This window comes from Blennius ocellaris (genome assembly GCF_963422515.1).
Source record: "Blennius ocellaris genome assembly, chromosome: 13".
Classification (NCBI taxonomy): Eukaryota; Metazoa; Chordata; class Actinopteri; order Blenniiformes; family Blenniidae; genus Blennius; species Blennius ocellaris.
In genome coordinates this window covers 9,336,482-9,357,142 of record NC_137662.1, presented here as the reverse complement: position 1 = coordinate 9,357,142, position 20,661 = coordinate 9,336,482, and the positions used below count along the sequence as shown (strand labels likewise).

Here is a 20,661-nt window from a genome sequence, read left to right as displayed (position 1 = left end):
ACCAGCAGCTCAGCATGCTCCATTATTTATCTGTGTACGCCATGGAGCCGTACTGTCTGTGCTGCTGGTTTGGGTTTTTTTTGGGGGTTGCTTCTGGCGATCTGCCTGTAACAGAGCGAGAGACTTTCTCTCTGCCAAGCTGCGAAGGGGTTGTTGTGGCAACAAAACACTGGGCACCAGTGGATGTGTGGAGAAAGGGGGAGTGTATGGATTAATCCATCTGCTTGCAAAAGTCATATCATGAATAAAAAACAAAGTTCATAGGAGATGTAAAGTTATCTAACAATGCAAGAAACAGATGCGTATGAATCCCAGATTTACTGGTACTCATCTGTCTTTTTGTGCCAGTTGTAAACTCTAAACTACTCCTGCTGATTTGTTAAGTAGAACTGGATGGTGTGTGTCTACGTATTGTTATTTGATTGTGCCCTGAGTCCCTTTGTACATATTTAAAGAAAGTACAAATATTTCTCTTCACAGGTTCAAGCTACAGATGCAGACCAGGGAGAGAATGGCCGAGTTCTGTACAGGATCCTTACTGGTGAGTGTCACAGTCCCTGGATTTTAACAGTGTTCTTGGTCATTAGTGGATGCAGCCTGAACCCTGATAGTAGCTTTTAATACAGATGTTCATTAAAAAGTGCACACAATCAAAACTCTTTTTAAGCTCATTGTCCACGTGCACAAGTTTGGTAATTCCTTGTTTCAATCATTGTATTATGCATTTTCAACAAGTGAAACTTCTAGCAATTAAATTTTCTTCAAGCAAGTCAATTTACAATCTCAGCTACTGCAATTACCTGACCAATATGTCTGTAATGAAATTGAAAATCTGATGAGATAAATCAATCTGCTCATTTTCTTGACTGCTTCATCCAATGCCTGGTTTTGAGGCGCTGCAGCCAATGTGTGTAGTTGGAACAATTCACTCTCAACATCACAGGAGAAGCACATAGAGACGGACAATCACACACACTCACATTCACACCCATGGGCAATGTAGTGACACCAATTAGTCCCATGTGTATGTTTTTGGACTGCGGGTGAATACTGAAGAAAATCCATGCACACACAGGAAGATCAAACCACACAAAACAAAGCCAGGCTCACAACAGAACCCAGAGGAAACATGTTTTGCTGTTTTTTTGTGTGTGTGTTTTTTGTGTTGTTGTTTTTTTTTTGTCTGTGTGTAAAAATCCCCTGGCTTGTCTCACTTTCCCTCTCTCTTTGATTCCATATGTCTGTATGCACACTCATGTTTGTGAATGCATGCGTGCAGGGAACAGCAACAAGCTGTTCAGCGTAGACAAGCAGACCGGACTGGTGACGAGAGGCGTCAGGGCTCTGGACAGAGAAACCAGCAGCTCACATATGTTGGAGGTGGAGGCTTACAATAGTGACGAAGGCAGCATGAGGAGCTCTGTGAGGGTAAGAACAAGACGAGAAGTGGAATAGAGAACACATTACATGCAAAATATGTTATACATAAGTGGAATGTTTATAAAGAGCATAAAGTGAAAAATTAGTCATTGGTTTTTTTTTGTTTTTTTTTTCTAATTCACACAAGTTGATCACAGGTATTGATAATGACATCATATGAATTAGTTTTAATTACCTTAGGCCCTAAAGATATAGTGAAGTGTATGCTGCTCCAGGCCTTAATTGGTTAAAAGAGTATTTCCAAAGGTGGAGTTTCTAGAACTTCCTTGAGGGGGCACCAGTTATCACAGGCTTTGCTTGTTCAAACGTTGTCAAATGCTTTGCAGCAGTCAAACAACAGAAAACAGATTTTTATGTAACTTCTGGGTTTAAAGAAATAAAGTGAATATGTTCTCGTTATCGTGCCAAATCCCTGTTGTTATTTCCACAGGTGATCATATACATTGATGATGCCAATGATGAGGTGCCAGTGTTCACCCAGCAACAGTACAACCGTCTGGGTCTGAGGGAGACTGCTGGCATCGGCACCTCTGTGATTGTGGTGCGTGCCACAGACCCGGACACTGGTAAGTTCAGTCATTTCCAAGATCAAAAAAGTGACTTTCAAATCTGCTGTTGGCTCTTTTTTTACCAGATCCTCTGTTGTTAAGATATGTCCTTTTCCAAGAGAAAGACACAGTTAGCGGCCACCATATAGATTGACCTCTGAGTTTGTTTGAACCTCGCCAGCTCAAACACTAGTGGGTGTCTTTCCAAAGGGAAATATTACATCTTTTTTTTTTTTCTTTTGACATGTTCAAAACATTGTATTTGCTCTAACCATATTTTAGTTCAAAACTTCTGCTAAGCAGTACAAACTTCCTCTCCTGACTTCCCGTGGTGTAAAGTGTTGCTTAGATACGTTGTGACACATTTGATGCTGTGACATAGTTTTTCCAAAGCATTAGAGGAGGTCTTAAACTGAAAAATAGCAACAAAACACAGCGACCAGGTCCGCGTTGACAAATGTGTTAAACAAAAGTTAGTTACAGGAAAACTGATCTTTATCAGGTCTTAACCTTTGATTGATTATTCGAAGGTGTTGTGACCATTTCTACACTCGTCTTGTTCAGGTGATGGTGGATCAGTTGCCTATGCATTGGTTTCCGGTTCCGACCGCAAATTTGAGGTGGATGTGAGCACCGGCCTGGTTACCACCGTGGACTACCTAGACTACGAGACCAAGACCACCTATTTGATGAACATCTCCGCCACCGACCAGGCTCCCCCGTTTCACCAGGGTTTCTGCACCGTCTACGTCACCCTGCTGAACGAGCTGGATGAAGCCGTGGCCTTCTTCTCTGCAGGCTACGAAGCATCCCTGCGTGAGAACATCGCCACGGGCACAGAGGTGGTTCAGGTGCAGGCCCAGTCTGCTGACAACTTGAACCAGCTGACCTACCGCTTCGACCCTGACACGTCGCCCGCTGCTCTGGCTCTCTTTAAGATAGACAGCGTCACGGTGAGCAAGGGAGCTGCGGGGTAAAGGATGCTGATCATATGAGCGCCACTGGGCATGCCTTCTCTTCTGTACACTTCAAAGAGTACACCCACCTTCTGTCAAATAGGTTTCATCTATTAACCACAGTGTGATTCAACAACACCTCTTCCTCTGTGATTTAAGGGAGCACTCTCATGCCTGTAAGCTGATCAAAGGGTTTGCCTGCTTTGAAGTCATTTGATTCCTCTTATAGATAGAAATGGGGATTTATTTGTTGATTTGTATGATACTTGTTAGTTCACTGTGTTTCCATCCTTTCTGCCTGTCATGTTGGGAATTTCCATTCTCTGCTGGATCTTTATGGAGATGGATGCATGTGCTGATGTGTTTGATGTTTCAGGGCCGAATCACAGTGACAGGCCTGCTGGACAGAGAAAGGGGAGATATGTACACCTTGACTGTTGTGGCTGATGATGGAGGGCCAAAAAAGGACTCCACTGTGGTAAGATACTTCATTGAAGTTAGTCCCAGCTCTTACGTTCTTCCTCAAATGCAAAAATGCATTTTTGGAATGTTATTATATGTATAAAATCTAACATCATCACTCTTTTATTCAATGCATCTCTCTTTGGACCTGCAGAAGGTGAGATTTTATGTTCAGCACAGAATTTGGTCAAATGTAGTAGGCAAAGGTGTAATTGCCATTACCTCAATCCTGAAATGAACTGTGGCTCAGTCAATAGAGTGGGTCATCCTCCAATCTAAAGGTTGGTAGTCCTGGCATCTCGCTTTGTCCATATGTTGAAATGTCAATGGGCAACACAGTGAACCAAATGTTTTTCCTCAGTGTATGAGCTTGTTGCATGGCAGCCATCAGTGTTGGTGGGTGAGTGTGTGTGATTGTTTGAGGGTGAATGTGAGTATGTAAAATACATTGAAACTGCTGACTGTGCTGTAAGAAAAGTCTGTTTACCATTTAATCCAAGGGAGAACCAACTTTGATTTCATGTGCTCACAGGTGTCCGTCACTATTTTGGACGAGAATGACAACAGTCCTGAATTTGACATCACATCTGACACTTCAGTGGACATCCCAGAAGACACGCCAATGGGAAAGAGGGTGGCAGTAGTGCTGGGAAGGGATAAAGACGCTGGATCAAATGGACTGGTGAGGACAGGAAAAGATGGTAAAAAAAACCACCAGAAAAACTTTAAAGACACATGTAAGAATGTTGCGATGGATGCAACATATTTTACTTTGAAATAAATATGAATTTCCTGAAAATCAAATTAAAAAAAATAAAAACATAATGGTGGTGAATTTTGCAAACATTTCAGCAGTGATTTGTGACATTGACAAATTATGACTGCCTCAGTTGTAGTTTTTATGGCTCTTGATGTTTTCTATATATCTTACCTGTATTTCTACATTTGGAGTTAAAACAACAGGCTTCTGTACAATAACTTAAATAAAACGTCAGCTTCACTTCAGCAGACTTAGATTTTGACATCTTAGCAGGGTGGACAACTGGAGCTGCCATCGGCACACTTTTTCCCAGGCTTCTTTGAACAATACAAAGTGGACACTGCCACATATTGTTGTTAACCTTGCATGTCTGAGAACAATATACAACCTGCGTCTGCATTTCTTTCACCGTCAGCCTAACCACAACTTGTATGTCAGTTCTAATTTATTCACACTTGTTCTATATCTTAAAACCAGCCTGTTTGTTTACTGTAATGTGATTTGTTTATTTCTCCCAGGTCAATTTCACTCTGGTGGCAGGCAACATGGAGGATGTGTTCATGATCAAGACGGTGAACAACACTTATGGGGAGGTGTATGTCAACGCTCCCCTGGACAGGGAGTCAGTGGACCGCTACTTACTAAGGGTCAGTCAGCAAGCCACATGTAGTCAAGATGACAGTGATATTTATGTCCTCATTATGAGTGTTTGTCTGCCTCCCCTGGGGAGCCTCAGCAATCTTCAGAGGAGATAAACCATTCATTATTCGATTACAATATATATTGTCTAAGTTACTTTTTGATAGAATACAATAAAATTAAATGATGACATTGCAAAACAATGTTGTGGGGTTTTTTTTACATTCACATCTTTTATGATCTCATTTAGGAACCTAAAAGAAAAACAGAAACATTGAGCTTTTGTTGTGTATTATTACAGGTGCGTGCCCTCGACAATGGCTCTCCTCCCAGACACACAGACCACTCGCTCACCATCAACATCCTGGACGTCAATGATAATGCACCTGTTATTGAAAGCCAGAGGGGCTACAACGTCAGCATAAGCGAGGTAGAAAAGTACTATCACAACACATCAAGTGGGGTCACTGTTCACTTCACTCTTAAATGTGCAGAGGTGACTGTGTTTTCTAGTTATTTAAAAGAAGCAGAACAGGTGGCGATTGTCAGTTTGTACAGTTTGTTTTTTTGTTTAGTCAACAGGGACTCCCCAAAAATGCTGTCTTAAATGTTTTTTTGCAGAATGTTGGAGGAGGTACCTCTGTGCTCCGTGTGGTGGCCAGTGACCAAGACATCGGGCCCAACGCCATGCTGTTTTATTACATCACTGCCGGAAACCAGGACCTGACTTTCCGCATGGACCGAGTGACCGGAGAGATGGTGACACGGCCGGCCCCTCCAGACCGAGAGCGCCAACAGGAGTACCGACTCACCGTCACCGTGGAGGACGACGGTGCCCCTCCTCTATCGGTAAGATACAACAAACATCATTCGCCTGTTTTTCTGAATGTGGCATTCAGCTAATTTAGGTAACATTACTATGATGTTATTTAAAACACGATTATTTTTTTTTCCTCTGTCATGTCTAAAAAGGGCCACAAATCTAATGACCCTGACTTCAACTTGCAGATCAGTCATTAGACCATTAGTTCCCTGCTTTTTTTTCCAGCAGCACCCCCATGTTGCCCCTAAGAAAAGTGTTAGACCCCCACTGTTGCACGTACGCTCACAAACATACAACAGCAGGTTTCATGAAAAAGGTTTATGAGGTCTGCTCTCAATTGTAGAAAGTGTTTATGGTTTTCTCTTACATGTTCTGATCTAATTTTGGCAGAGCAGGAAAAGCCGTAAGACCCCTCTGCTTGCTGAAGCTCCCGCAAGGGACACCAGGATTCTCATCTAGAGAGAGCTGCATCATACTGAGTCAATCTTTTCAGAGGCGTCCAAACAATTAGGGACATATACTGTATTTAGTCTACACTTAATTTTGACAGCGAATTGGGTATTGAGCCACAAGAAACACTATTTTCAGTCAACAGGAAAGCAACATACCGCATTTTCAAAAGAGGAAGTGGAATGTTGTTGTTTTTCCTCTTTCAAAAATGTCCCTTTAAACCTTTTTCAGTGTGTTCATGTGCACCGCCAGAGCGAAGTGTGTACTGTTTATGTGAATCACATAAACTGCCTCCATTGTCTTGTGACACTTGTTTTGATGCTCGTCTAGACGACACGTGAACACACGAGTGGTACATATTGGTAGAAATTTTAGTTCTTGTTGATATAAATAGCAAATGTGAGATTGCAGGAATAGCTCAAGACAGAGGACAACAGCCATCGGCAGACAATACCTCCTCCAGCCAGGATTTCCGTCTCTTCTCATAAAACTCAAAACTCAGTTTGTTTTATCATTTTCTCTTCTCAATGCCAGTCTCCCTCTGGTGTGCACCATCTTAGAGGCACACAAGTGGAACAGCCTTGTTCTGTCTGCGATGGCTCCCTAGACAGCAAGTGCAGTGCGTCCTTGCGTAGTAATAGTCTTGGAGACCAGCCATTTGAAAGGAACAATGCTTTTCAGAGACAAGACACAAGGTTTTAAAGTTTAAGAGCTCCACTTTATTATACAAACTACTAACAGGGCAATTTAAAAGCAGTATGCAGAAAAAACATGCATCCACTGCATTCATGCTCCGATACAAGCATCTTGCAGTATAAAAATGAAGAATTGCACTCAAGTTAACACGCACCACACACTTTTGAGAGCACACAGACACACTCATCGCACTCACACTTTAAGAAAACCCCGGAAAATAAAAATAAGAAATGAAATTATACTCTTTAAGAAAAATAGGGAATCAGATATACATTAATCCCTGACATATACGTACACCTGCTACACACATCACTTTGGAGATGATTTAGACTGAGAACCTGCGAAATATGTTTTACCTCAGCTTGAAAAACAAACAGAAAAAACACAAACCCACCAGTGGTTTGACATCTCACGGCATGTACTCCCTACATGGCATTCATTAACATTTACTTCTGCTTTTTTTTTTGTTGTTTTTTTTACTCAATCCACTTTGAGATGATTGGTGTTTGGTTTACATTTCAAAGCCTTTCCTCTAAACTTTGGCTGGACAGCACTGGCTTATCAGCCTCATTGCACACATAACACACGAATGAATACTTTTATATACACATAACCACAGTGAAATCCAGAAAGAAAAATGTGCATTTAACAGCATTGTGATAGCAGTGATCAGTTTTTGCTGGTTTTATATAATGTATCTGTAAGGCTACATTCATAATACAATATTTCAATATCAATATGTGCACAAGCACAAGTATGAATCATAATTATTGCAATTTTTAGCACTTTGTGGTTATATTTAAGGCCACTGTAAAGTGCAGCATTTCTGGCAGTAGAGGACAGAATATTTAGAGCGTCAGCTGACAGTAATCGAGGTAGCAAAAATGAGAAAGACCAAAAAAAATGAGTTGAAAACCAAAAACAAGCCTATAGCGGAACAAAGTAATGCCATGAATGAAAATACTGCCATCCTGTATAAGAATAACAGGACTTCTCTGGTGAGAACATACTCTTAGGATGGATCACCTAATTACACTATGAGGGATGTGGGGAGAGTATTGGGTTACCATTCTGCCATGATTGCCACAAAATATATGTTCTTTGCATTGGAGGTCATCTCTTTGAGAGTTCCCACACAATCAGAAAAAAATAATTGATGTGTTTTATCTTACACATTTCTCTTGTTGCTTTGTTTTCCATCACATGCAAATTGTATCAGTGGCGGTATTTGGACAGAATACAGCATACTTGCTTCATAAATTTAGGGTTTCATTACAGATTTGTCCAACCAAACCAAACAAGCACAAGTCTACCCCAACTGCGGTGTAAACGGAGCCTCACTGTCAGCCACGATTCTCAGCATTGTTGGCTCATGGTTAGAATCATACAACGATGCTATATATTCCAGGAGCCCTCAAATGCATTTGGATGGAGCAGCAAACACAAGCCGATCTGCTGCCTGCGTCCAAAGTAGTCGCAAGCAAATGTTTGCTTATGACCTCCAGCTGTTGTTGCAGGTGGAAATAGTTTTGGAATCAAGAATGCCGTCTTTTTCCCCCCTGCGGTCCAGACAGTTTACAGGCCACAGTCCTGGGAGTGGTTATTGTGAAACAGACGTCGCTCCGGAGGCAGAGAGAAGTGGAAAAGAGTTGCAGGACTGTTTCTTGATCAGCAGTAAGAGCAATGGGACGAGGGTTCGCTCCCCTTTAAACCTGCAGTAAGTCTGGAGACTCGGGGATGGTGTCTGAAACAGGAAAAGAAGTGGACGTCAGTGAGAACACAGAAATCAAGCGACGCATCCACCTGCAGGACTGCACATTTCACATCTCTGTGCTGGCATGTGGAAAACAAGATAGGAAAGCGGGCGAACGTTCAAAATTACACTTCCTCCCCAAAATGCGATCTATCTTGCGTAAAGTCTAATAAAAGCAGGTCTTTCTCCAAACCAACTGCAACAGAAAAATGTCATACAATCATATGTGTTTCATTGTAAACCTTTAAAAAAGCAGAACAGACGTTAAGTCTGAGTGGCTACATGCTGAAGATAACGGGGAAGTGCTGCTAGTTTAATTCCGCTAAGCTGAAAAACAATGAAGAAGAAAACTGAAGTGACGCTTTGATTCACATAACATGAAACTTCGGACTGTAAACAATCCCGCTTATTTGTATATAGTATCTGTGGACCATTGAAGGAAATGAGCTGGGGATGAGACAATTCTACTTGACAAATATAAAATAACAATGGTGATTTTGTTTTGTTTTGTGTAAGTGCACTGGAGTGATTGTGACTCAGTTGGTTGAGTGGCTCATCTTCCAGCTCTGAATTTGGTGATTCAATTCCCCCAGCTCTCACCCTGTTCATATGTTCAACTTTGCAATGCAGGCATTGCCATTAGTATTTGGACAGGTAAAATGAGAGTAGCAGTGTAAAGTGGGCTAAAACCACTTCAGTGTTAAAAAAAGGGGTCATATGAATAGATGGACTTTTAAGAGGAAACACTGGTATAATTTGAGATGACACAATGCAGAACATGTCTACTAAGATGCTTTTCTATAACCAACATCAGCCATTTGAAAGATTTGTTTATCTAAAGTCTTCTCAACTGATCAGCAGTTTGGCCTTAGGACTGTTGTTTTAAGATATCAGAAATATCATACTTGATATATCAGTGAGCCATTCTTTACCTTCTCCATCCAAGACTGTGCTCAGTATGCCTGGAATGTCGGTACAGGTGCCTCAAGAATCGGTATAAAAACACAGCGGATTGAACCCCTTGACCGTAGCTAATGTATTATTTCAAGTTGAGTCAGAGAGAATGACTGAGGGCCCATTAGTGCTAAATGAGAGTGCTGATACGAAGAGAAAGGCTTGGGAGGTAGATAGCAAGAAGTCAGAGAATGACAGTGTAAGAAGGTGTTTTCAACTGTGTGTGTGTGTGTGTGCGTGTGTGTGTGTGTGTGTGTGTGTGTGTGTGTGTGTGTGTGTGTGTGTGTGTGTGTGTGTGTGTGTGTGTGTGTGTGTGTGTGTGTGTGTGTGTGTGTGTGTGTGTGTGTGTGTGTGTGTGTGTGTGTGTGTGTGTGTGCGTGCGTGCGTGCGTGGGTGGGTGGGTGCGTGCGTGTGTGTGGGAGTGGGGGGTGGGGGGTGGGACAGTAAACACCGAATGTCTTAGTAATGTCAGACTCAGCCCAGCTGTTCTGAGATTGCATATGCAATTTTGCACTGGAATGTGAGACACTTTCCACCAATGCCACCAACAAACTCAGGAAGCATGCAAAGCTGCGGTCTCTCTTTGATTGTACCAGAGTATTTTACCACACTGAGGGTACATTTTTAAAACAGCATTTCCAAAAATACATTATTCTGTAATACAGTTCTTTGCCACAAAGTACATTTTTACATAATTTGAGTGGCACGAAAGTGGAGATAGTCAGATGTATTTCTTCACAGGAGATGGCGCAGTCACTGAGAAAACGAGCCCACTTATCCGTGTGAATGAGTCTTTCAAGAAGCAAGGAACTTCATATTGTTGTCTAAGTGCTATGGTTGTAGCCAGTGGGAAGTCCTTTGTGTCAGTTTCTGTCTTTGTTGCAAAGTACTGATTCTCCACTTTTGTGGTTCTCCTACCTTCTGTTGGGAAGAACACGTCGCCATGTGCAGGAGGAGAAAGGGGAGTTCCAGGCTCAGACAACAGGTGGCGACCTGTCTCAGACGACTGTCTGGCCATGATCTGTGAAACAGTACGCGTCTTTATCTGTGGCGATCCTCCCAGAAACACTGGGTTCTCATGGCCGACAGCCTCACTGAAGACACACAGATGCAAAAAAAAAAAAGAGAGAGAAGCGTTTTAAGTTTTAAAAAAATGCCGGCATGACCCAATAACCTGTTGCAAAACTCATCTATTGCTCAAGACATTAAGAAGCTATGTTGCTTTTGCAATTAGGGCTACTTTTGTACTTGGTGTGTTGTTGAGCAGCAATGAACACTGAGCATAGTACCAAAATGATACGCATTATTATGTGCATAAAGCCTCTATGTTGTAAGCCAGAAATCAATTTTTGAAATGTTGAAGGATGAGCGCACTTCCCCACAGAGCTTGAACCAAAAGGTGTCCACTCAGCTCCCCCAACTCTCACAACATACTGGATTTTCTCATGTTTTTCGCATTATAAATTATTGGCTATTGCAATCCATCGTCACTAAAAACTCTTCCACTGGTTCCGTACTAGTTGTCCACTATAAGTGTGTTTCCCTGAAATAATCGAGTTTTATTCTCCACATATTTGTCTCTTCATGATTTATTTCCAAAACATTTTCTGCTACTTCCGAGGAGTGGCCCTCTCTCTGGTCCCTCCCTATTGGAGCCTTGACCCACATTCTCAAATGCACCGTTTGAATTTATCCTGTCCCTTAAAGAGAACATTTTATGAGAAATGTTGAGGAACGTTGTAGAACATTGTAGAACATGTGTGTTTGAAGCTGTGAAATCAGCTTCATGACAAGACTGTGGGAAAACATACCTGTCCATCCTCACCAGCTCTTGTGCACCTGGGAGAGGGGAAACAGGAAATGGGCCATTGTGAGTGAATTGAAACAGAGCGGAACACTACAGATGGAGTGTGAATGTGTTTCCTACTGTATGAAATACTGTTAATGCACCTCAGTGACAGGAAGCATACGTGAGAACAAACAATATGGGAAACCCTGGGTGATAGATTTATATTTGACCCTTAGCATGGACATGGAAATGGGGATCACTGTCTATGTACGATGGTGCGCTTATTTGTGTATATCAGTGATACGTACGTCTGCTCGACTGGGCATTTTGCCTCTGTTTGTACACAAGCACCAGAATAAGAGGCAGGGAGAGCAAAGCCAAGAGGCAGGCGGCTATGGCCAAGACCACTGGCACGGAGCCTGGGGAAGCAACCGAGAGACTGTGAGTTAGATAAACAGAATAACTGGCCGGTCATCCATTGGCTATGGAAGCTAAAATGAGATTTCATACCATCAGTCGGTGTGGGATCCAGGACAGTGCAGTTCTGAATTCCATTTCTCCCTGCAAAAGATAATAAACACTATTGAATTGGTCACCACAGTGTTTATGCACAACTTTAAAGTTCCCAATCAGACCACATCATGAAGACTAAGTGTAGCTTACATAACAACCATGGTCTACTTTCAAACTTGCAAAAGACTTGACTAAGTTACTACACATTTAAAGCAATACATTTGGTTCTTACGTGCTGTAACGTGGAGAATAATATGGCTGTGGGGCCTCTGCAAAACGGACGTGTGATGATGTTCCTGAACGGTGTCAAAGACCATACAGCAGTAACGCCCCTGGTCAGCGTGGGTCACATTCTGTAAGACTATCCATAAACTTTGGTTTTCATGACCAAAGTGCAATCCCGGCGGCAGGGTGTGGTTGCCACTGTGGTGGACGATGTGACGTGGGCCAATGGCTCCTGAGCAGTGCTTTTCAGTGTGAGGTGTGAAAAGCCAGATGCGTCTCAGGACATCAGTCGGGTGCAGAGCGGCACCTTTCTGGGCACACACCAGTTTGGCAGTCGCTCCCTCGGGACAAGTGTAGAGCAGGTGGGGTGAATAAACGGTCAGCGTGGAATGCGAGTGAGACTTCTCCCCTTTGGAAAAAGACAGAAAAAAAATGATCAGGCTGCGTTGGCACATCGTGCAAGTTCTTACTTGCTGGCTTCCGAATATCCACGCATCCATCCATCCAGATGTAGGCCAATTCCAATCCAGGCACATGATGTTATGTTGTGAAAACCTTTCACATTCTTTTGCTCAGGAAATTCTGCTTTCACATCGCATCCATCGATCCATCTTATGTGTCTACTTTATTCAGGTTAATTACACAATTGGCTGCAATCCATTCAAGCAAACATGTCATGAATGACAGGGTTCGCCATGAACAAGATGCCAGTCCATCACATAACAAACAAAGCGAGCACAACCACGCACACCAAGTAATTCACAAGGTAGCCAAAGATGTGTGCACTCGGGATCCTGTTTGGCACCATGTGCTGTATCACAAATATTCAAAGTGCCATGAGTTGTAAAACAACCAACCTCAGCACGGTTTCAGATCCAACATGCAATAATTGCCTCGCCCTGGTTTTTTTTGCCTTTGGGTCAGCACAGTTTATTTCTGTCTATTCAAAGTATGGTTAGAAATAAGACTGAAATAACTATACAAGCCTCCTGTGGGAGTTAAATTGCCTGTTCCTCTCAGTTCGCTTCAGAAATATATATACAAGAAATCATTTCACGTCTCGCTATTAAGCCAGGGACGGTGCAGCTATCGTACTGATGTTCTGTTTGATCACTTTCTGCAACATTACAGATGCTACAAGTTGTCACCCATTAAATACGCTGAAATGTTACTTTTGTTCTCGGAAAAATGTACAGTGACACAAATTGTATCAGTATGTACCTCTCTTTTTGCAACCAGAAAAACAACTAGACAGCTGTGAAACGTTTCCTTACATATTGCTCGTCTTTCTCACTCTCACATCTGATATAAACCACATCCTGTTCTCAAATCGTCACTGCAGTATTCACATGTGTGCACACATTTACTCTTAAATGTGTGCTTTCGGTGACTATCTCCTTGGAATGAGACTGTAAAATAAACATTTGTGTTGTGTACAATTTGTGTCACTAAATCTTACCCCACCTCAAAAACAAACAAACAAGTAACGCAGCCACAACATAAGCTATGATGCACCCACACAAAGAAATACTTCAGCATATATGTATCTGCAGCATGCTCCGCAACACGTCTACACTGTTTCTCTGGCTTTGCGCGGTTAAATAGATGATTACAACTCTTTGTCTGCAACAGATTTTGCTGTGGTTCTAGCATCCAAGAATGCTTTGTGTTGCAAAAAGGACAGGAAGGCTGTGTGTATGCACATGAATTACAAATATGTAGGGGGGGTGGACTGTGGTGAAAATGAACTGTGCACTGCATGTGCATACGGTATGCAGTGGCACCACAAATCATTGGTTGTACATTAGCAGAGGGGGTGGTCAGAGCCAGGATTTAAGGAGTGGACTTCCTTCCTGAGCCATCCTGAACACTAATCCCACCCAAACCATTCTGTCTGCCTTCTCACTCCTGAAAGGTGAAGGCCTTTTCATGGCCATTGAGCTGAAAAATCTCACACAATTGCATCTGTGCTCACAACCGCAATCAGAAATGATGCCACTTATCAAAGTTATGTACTGCAGTGAAGTGTTCAGAAGCAATCACATCCATGATACCCTCTTCTTAATGCTCAAACTGATTAAAAATTCTGAAAATGTTTACAAAAAAAACCCCACAATTATTATATGACTACTTCATGGCACACATCTTTTTCAGATTACAACTAGTTCTCACCAATCACTTGCAAGGTTGATTAATCTGAAAAAAAATTTAAAAAAAAATTTGAAACAATTTTTTAAAAATAAAGCCCCTCAATTTTTTTCCAGACTACTTTGTCTTTTACAGCCCACTGCCTCAAAACTTTAGCTTCACCATAATTAAAGGTAAGAAAGGGCAGTTACATTTGTTGATCTGAGAGAGAAGGAGCACAACAGCAAACACCTTCAACCCATGTTGTGTAAGAGTAACTAAACCCTTTATGACCCTCTAGGTATCGAATGCGTCTCATTATTTTTACTTTAGTCTATAGAAACAAATTTGATCTTATTTTGTGTGTGAGTATGGTTTATTTGGCAGCTCCCATTTACTGGGGGGGGGGGGGGGGGAGTCACCACAGCCAGTCACTGCAACTTCCAGCGACTCAAAGTTAAGACTTAATAATCCTATGCACCACATTCTATCTTCTCTCCTGCTTAGTCCAAGTGAAGAACCTGGACATTACTGCCCCATGAAATGTCCACTAGCTCTTCTTGGGATACCCCAACCCATTCCCAGACCAAGCAAATCATATCTATCCAGAGAGTCCTGGGCTCAACTCAGAATCTCTGGGACTTGCTATATTGTATACAAGATAAAAGCAAATGTATGTAAATGGGAGACAAGTACTATTGTAAATATTTAATAGGTTTATAGGTACGTTTTACTTGTGTGTGCAACGGTGCATAGGCTTTCTCCAATTACCGTAGTTTCCCCTCCACTCTCCGAAAATATGCATTTGAGCTGACCTGCTGACAATGAAAATTAATTGGGTGTAATTGTGAGCTTTTGTCTCTTTGCATTGGACCTGCAATGGACTGGCAACATGCCCAGGGCGTGCATGACTTCCAACACAGTCTGCCGGGATCAAGCGCACTGCAACCTTGGCTTACATATAGATGGATGGTGTAATTAAATCCAAAAGTGTATTTGATCTTGAACTATGAATGTCAAATTGTGCTTCAAAATCAAGGGACGGCTCATTCTTTTTGAATAACTGACTGATCAGTTCTCGAATCATATCCAATGAAGTCACACATTGAACTGGAAGATGCATGGGAATTATAGAACCGCCACAATGTGATTGAAGCTTCTTGTAACCATCAGCAGCCACTTGTCTGGCTGCTGCTGTTGAGCAGATGCACTGTGTGATGGAGCCTCTCATGCCAGTGACAACTATAATGAGGAAGCGCACAAATTGCTTTAGAGTACATTTCAATATCGGTTCCAAGTAGTGGCTGGGTAGGAAATGCAGTAGTTGAACTGCTTTGCTCTTTCATTAGCTGTGCATGTGTGCATTCAGTGTGAGTGTGTGTGAATGTGCCAGACACACTGTGACACACACGCTGAACTCTCCACAGGCCATTGTGAGCTCGGAAAAGCAATAGGAAGAGCAGTAAGGGTGATTAAAGTGAAACTGTGATCCACAGTTGTTCCTGCCTACATAGTGAGACAATAAGAGAGGAGAATTTCTCCTCTCTTGTTTCACACCCACCCCACCCTTCTTTGTCACTGCAGGTATCGTTCTCTCTCTTACCCCGTCTGCTTTAGGTAAGAATTATGATAGAGGGGAGAAATTTGAGATTTTTATATTTTTTTTTTACATTAAACTTGCATATTTGGTAAGCAGCCATCTAATAAACAAAACTACACACATGATATGTAGTTTGGCTATATCTTACTGACAAGATCTGACTTTTCCTGTTTACCACAGGGTCACACTACCTGAGCCGTCTTGATGTGGTTGCAAACTATGAAAAAAAGACTGTAGACTATAAACTTGGCTTGAACAATTGGGATTTTTTTTTTTCTCTCATGCATGCACGAGACATCTGTGTTTTGGCTGTATTATAGAGCTACATTTCCCACTCTGATCTCCATCCTCAGGATCCCAATAACCCCCGAGGGTCCCAGAAACAGGCCCTCCATTGTTTTAAGCTTTGGATGCCACCTGTTTGGGGCATGTTGCCACTGACAGTTCGCTTTCATTCAGCCATGCACTGCAATCTGTCTGAATTAATTAAACATTGATTTATGTTTGTTTAGCTTTCTCCAAGTTTAGTAACCTAAATTAACCTTCGGCCAAAGCACATAAGGTCACCACCCTCACTGTGCAGTCTGCTAGTAAAATTTGTAGTTTTTCCCACTTGTACCGGTTCTACAACTGTGCACATACATGTTCCACCTTGACACACACTTGAAACTCACTCTTTTCACCCATGTTGTAATGGTAATGACTACCAACCCAAAGAAGTGTTTTTATAAAACCAGGAGTTGGTTTGTCTGTGCACACACTAGAGTTTCAACTGAAGTTTCAGCACACCGATGCATCTTTTCAGCAACAGGAAGTGTTCGACTATGGTAGATAGAAGATGACTATAGTCCCTAACGGAAGTGTTTAAGGGTCGGACTGCAGGTCATTATGTTCAGAAGTGCGTGTCATTGGTTTGGGTAATTAGCAGCATCTACTTTATTACGATAACAAAAGTGGTATGTCCACACTGTGAAGACAGAGTAACACACTTCCTGTTCCTCATTGCCTCACTTCACGTAAAGGGCCAACAAATGTGTAAAGTTGTGAAATGAGTGCTCTGTAAGCACATTTACAACATGAGTGCAGCATTGTTCCTTAATTTACCAGTCGTAATACAGATGAGAAATTAGTGTGAAAGTGTACATTTTTTTTCCAATTATTTTGTTTCACAAACTGAGTTCAATCCTCATGCTTTGGGATGCTTTTCAAATTAACATTAGACGTTTGATTCACAAGTCTCACTATGTTGCATGTTTTTCTGCCATGACAGAGTCAGGGCTGTTGTTTGTGTAGGTCAATGCTAAATCCTTGTGTCATCAGCGTGAAGGCCACTGACAGTTCATATATCAGAGTCGCGATAGTAGCTTGTGTTTTATCTGCAAGAAGTCCATGGCTTCTAACTTTTGTACAAAAGAACATTTCTTATCAATAATGCTGACCAGATAAACCTTTATCTTACTGAAGATGAACTGATACAAGACATGAGATCAGAGCAATCAAGAACAGAAAAAGTGACTTTCCACATCCTGCACACATTTGACATTTTGCTGGACTGGACCATTGTGCCCCAGAGACCAAATTGCTTATCTAGAGTTGAGAGGAAAAGGGGGCTCTGATTTTTGCTTGGATTTTCTCCAGTCCTATTTTGTAGAGTGGAAGCCCATTACTGGCAGTGGCACAAACAGCTGTTTTCATCATACGCTGAAAGGAAGGAAACTCCCAAACAAAGACATCCTAACAGTGCCGAAAGAAAGACACCCAGTCAAAATGATCTTAAAACTGTTATGATCGTTTAAATGACACACAACTCTAATTCTAACTAATTCAGTTAAACTAAAATTCAAACTAGTTTTATGTGTATAATGGGTAATATTGTCAGAAAAAAATGGATGTCATTTGAATTGTATTTGCTATATTGTATTTTTTTTTTGTTGGTGTTTCATCGTTTGTAAATTGCACTGAGTTCAGCATTCAGAGTCTTTATACTATGAAATCTGTGGGATGACCTTACAAAGCGTAAAAACAAATAAGACAAATATGCCATTCATAATTTATCCATTATAGGTCATTGGCCAGAGTACAGATTAGAATGAAAACACTGAGACCCAGAGCTGAACAGTAAGCAATGGTTGTTTCCATTAGAAGCATACAAAAGTGAAAGCTAATGCAACTGATGTAATAATATTAATGTGCATCAAAGCCAGACGAGACAGAGATTGCTTAAAGTTGGGAAGCAACAGGCTTTTTGTCTACATTAGTTTTATTTCATTGTACTTATTAGATCATACTGAGTTGCTCCATGGCTTGTTAACTTGAAGTTATATACTCCAGCTCATACTTTCAAATAAAATAAATTTGTGAATGTGGCCTGCAGATAATAATATGAGCCACAAAGGCTGCCATTAAAGTATCAGATGATAATAGTAACATGTTCTAAATAACATATGTTTTAGTTCAAAATGCATCAGCCTGAAGCCAAACATTACACATAGGTTTCACACACTTATCTCCTGAGTTTATCTCAAATAGTCAAATCCCAAAGCCGAACGCTGATAACCTCTGAGTTTGAGGCAACAGCTGCTTCTCTTCTCTCCTCTCGAGTCAGTTGCTTCACTTTAAAGCAATTCCAAAACCCTTATGGGAATTTTAAAGGGGGAAAAACATGAAAGATGACCCATGAAAATAAAAATGGTGAAAGACATTTTTTTTTTTTGGGGGGGGGGGGGGGGGGGTTTACGAGAAATGTTTTCCTGGTCTGATTTGAACTGATCACTTAATTTTTTTCCCTTCATTACAAGGTTCAAGTTTTCAGCACAGGCTGGAGTCGCTCACGAGTTTGAGTTTACGCTGGATTTACACTTCACCGCGGGGAGGGACTTACAAACAGCTTCATGCCAGATGTTTGGCCTCAAAACAAAAACAGCAACAAGGCGGAATCTGAAAAGTCGTAAAATGTCTTTACCGGAGTTTTTTCTCTGACACATGTGGTCAGCACGCGCATTAATGACGCGCTCCAGCTGTTTCCAAAAAGCACGATCAAAACAAACACGTTATGATCGTTATGTTCCTAAGACGCAAATGTTACTGGAACATGATGCATTGTTTCCTCTCGGAATATTTTATTCCTACAGTAGTTGGTTATTGAGAATCCCAAATGCTTTTAAAGCACGCTGGGAAGTTATGCGCACATGAGCGGAGTTTGTCTTTTTCACGCGCGTGTTTTTGTGGTTTGTTTTTTGACATGCATTTCAAAAGGTGAAATTCGTCCACGGAGAAATCAGTAGTTTAAATGACTTGGTTGGTCACTCAAACGTGACTGACAAGTTCACACACGTTCCGATGGCCACATGAGCCAGTAAAACAAGACTGATGGGCTGTTTCAGTACTTACCTCCAGCCGTGGAGAACAGGAGGTAGAAAACCCAAAACACACACTTTCTTCCCAAGATCCGACGGGGTAATTCCCATTCCATGACTATCTGGATGTAAGACACACACAAAAATACAAAAAAAAACAAAAACAACTATTAAACTAAGAACTATCAAGACCCAGGCTGTGACCAGATATCTACAAGTAGCCTTTCAACTCTTTTTCCCCCCACCCACTCAAAACCAAAACACAACACAAAGAGGGGGCTGCTTCTCCTCCTAATCTCTCTCTCTCTCTAACTTCACTTGAGCCCTCTGAGCTGTAACGCTCACAAGCAACGTGATACAAGAGTCAAAAACGCTCCTCCCCCGCTGTCACTCTCTCTGTCTGCCCCCTCTCCCACATCGTGCCCCACGCCTCCAGCAGAAACTGCCCCCATTCTGGCTGGAAACTGCCACTGGTGGAAGGAAAGAGTTACAAATACTCACATGGTCGTAAGAAAGTAGTATTTTTAGGCTTAGACTTTGATGAGTGTTTTTTTTTTTTTTTTTTTTTTTAGAATAGAATGGAAATAGAAATACTTTTTTAATCACATATGGAAATTATTACAAGCACCGACTCAGAGTAGTAAATTCACATTACAAATTATATTATAAACAACACATCCACATAAAAGGCCTTGGAAATATAATTACTATTTACTTAGCAGTGGTAGTGGTAGCATTTTATTGCAGTGGTTCCCAACTTTTTTCTGGAGGGACCCAGATTTTTACTATTGGAAATGTTGGCAATTTTGAATCTATATATACTTTAGTTTTGTGAAAGAAATTAATCAAATACAGTCTATTTTATTTTCTGGACATGAGATTTCATAACCTTAAATGTAAACAAATTATTATTGTTTAAATGCATGTAGGATAATAAACTTTGAATGCAATAAAACACATTTGTATATGTATAATCTATAGCTGTAATTTGTTTCCGCAGTAGTTTTAGCCACAATGGCTCCCTTAGCTACTGAAGTCTGAGGATGTAAATCAGATTGGCAATCTTAATTTGCCCTGAGGTGGGGTATCTGGCAGGTCAGACTGGTTTTAACTGACCTTTGCTCTGAATATTGACCCTCTTCATGTTGTTACTTGGTTTGTTGTATTTTGCACTGTTTTTCTTCCACTTCAATTCCAATTTAAGTTTTATTTTCCTAAAGTAAAGATAAAATGACAAGAAAGGAGAGGATATAACCGACACTGTAACCTCTAGTCTCACCATCACATATTGTCCTTTTGCTTTTTACTGTCTTTTCTTATGTCTTTTTACTTCATACTCTGTTACAATCGCTCATGTGAATTTAATAGTGAGTCAGAAAAAGTTTCAAATCCCTCTTGTTTGTTTGTTTGTTCATTTTCACCAATCACGTGAGTTTTCAATGTTCTATTCATTGCAGCAGCCAAAAATCAAATACAAACTGAACTGTGAACAAAGGTTGCTCTGGATGTTAGGGCTCGTTTGTTTTTCACATGTATAAGTAATGACATGTTTGTAAAGGGGGAGTTGTGG

At 41.2% G+C, this 20,661-nt stretch overlaps 2 protein-coding genes across 2 annotated transcripts in view; one reads left to right on the top strand and one right to left on the bottom strand.

Annotated features, from left to right (window-relative positions):
* The window catches only part of cdh23 (cadherin-related 23), a gene marked incomplete at its 5' end in the record, with an annotated part of 177,234 nt that overhangs the window by 137,340 nt on the left and 19,233 nt on the right, over positions 1–20,661 (top strand). The window contains 9 exons of the mRNA XM_080507244.1: positions 481–541; positions 1,280–1,428; positions 1,871–2,006; positions 2,553–2,941; positions 3,321–3,422; positions 3,939–4,088; positions 4,685–4,813; positions 5,107–5,235; positions 5,427–5,654. Of these exons, the coding sequence (XP_080363370.1) occupies positions 481–541; positions 1,280–1,428; positions 1,871–2,006; positions 2,553–2,941; positions 3,321–3,422; positions 3,939–4,088; positions 4,685–4,813; positions 5,107–5,235; positions 5,427–5,654 (1,473 nt within the window). The remainder of the gene's footprint in view (positions 1–480; positions 542–1,279; positions 1,429–1,870; positions 2,007–2,552; positions 2,942–3,320; positions 3,423–3,938; positions 4,089–4,684; positions 4,814–5,106; positions 5,236–5,426; positions 5,655–20,661) is intronic.
* Positions 6,783–19,390, bottom strand: vsir (V-set immunoregulatory receptor). The gene is made up of 7 exons (XM_080507246.1): positions 19,126–19,390; positions 12,016–12,417; positions 11,781–11,831; positions 11,579–11,689; positions 11,293–11,320; positions 10,400–10,575; positions 6,783–8,518 (listed from the first exon to the last, which is right to left on the bottom strand). The coding sequence occupies exons 1-7, from the start codon at positions 19,205–19,207 to the stop codon at positions 8,481–8,483; spliced, it is 888 nt and encodes a 295-aa protein (XP_080363372.1). The 5' UTR covers positions 19,208–19,390; the 3' UTR covers positions 6,783–8,480.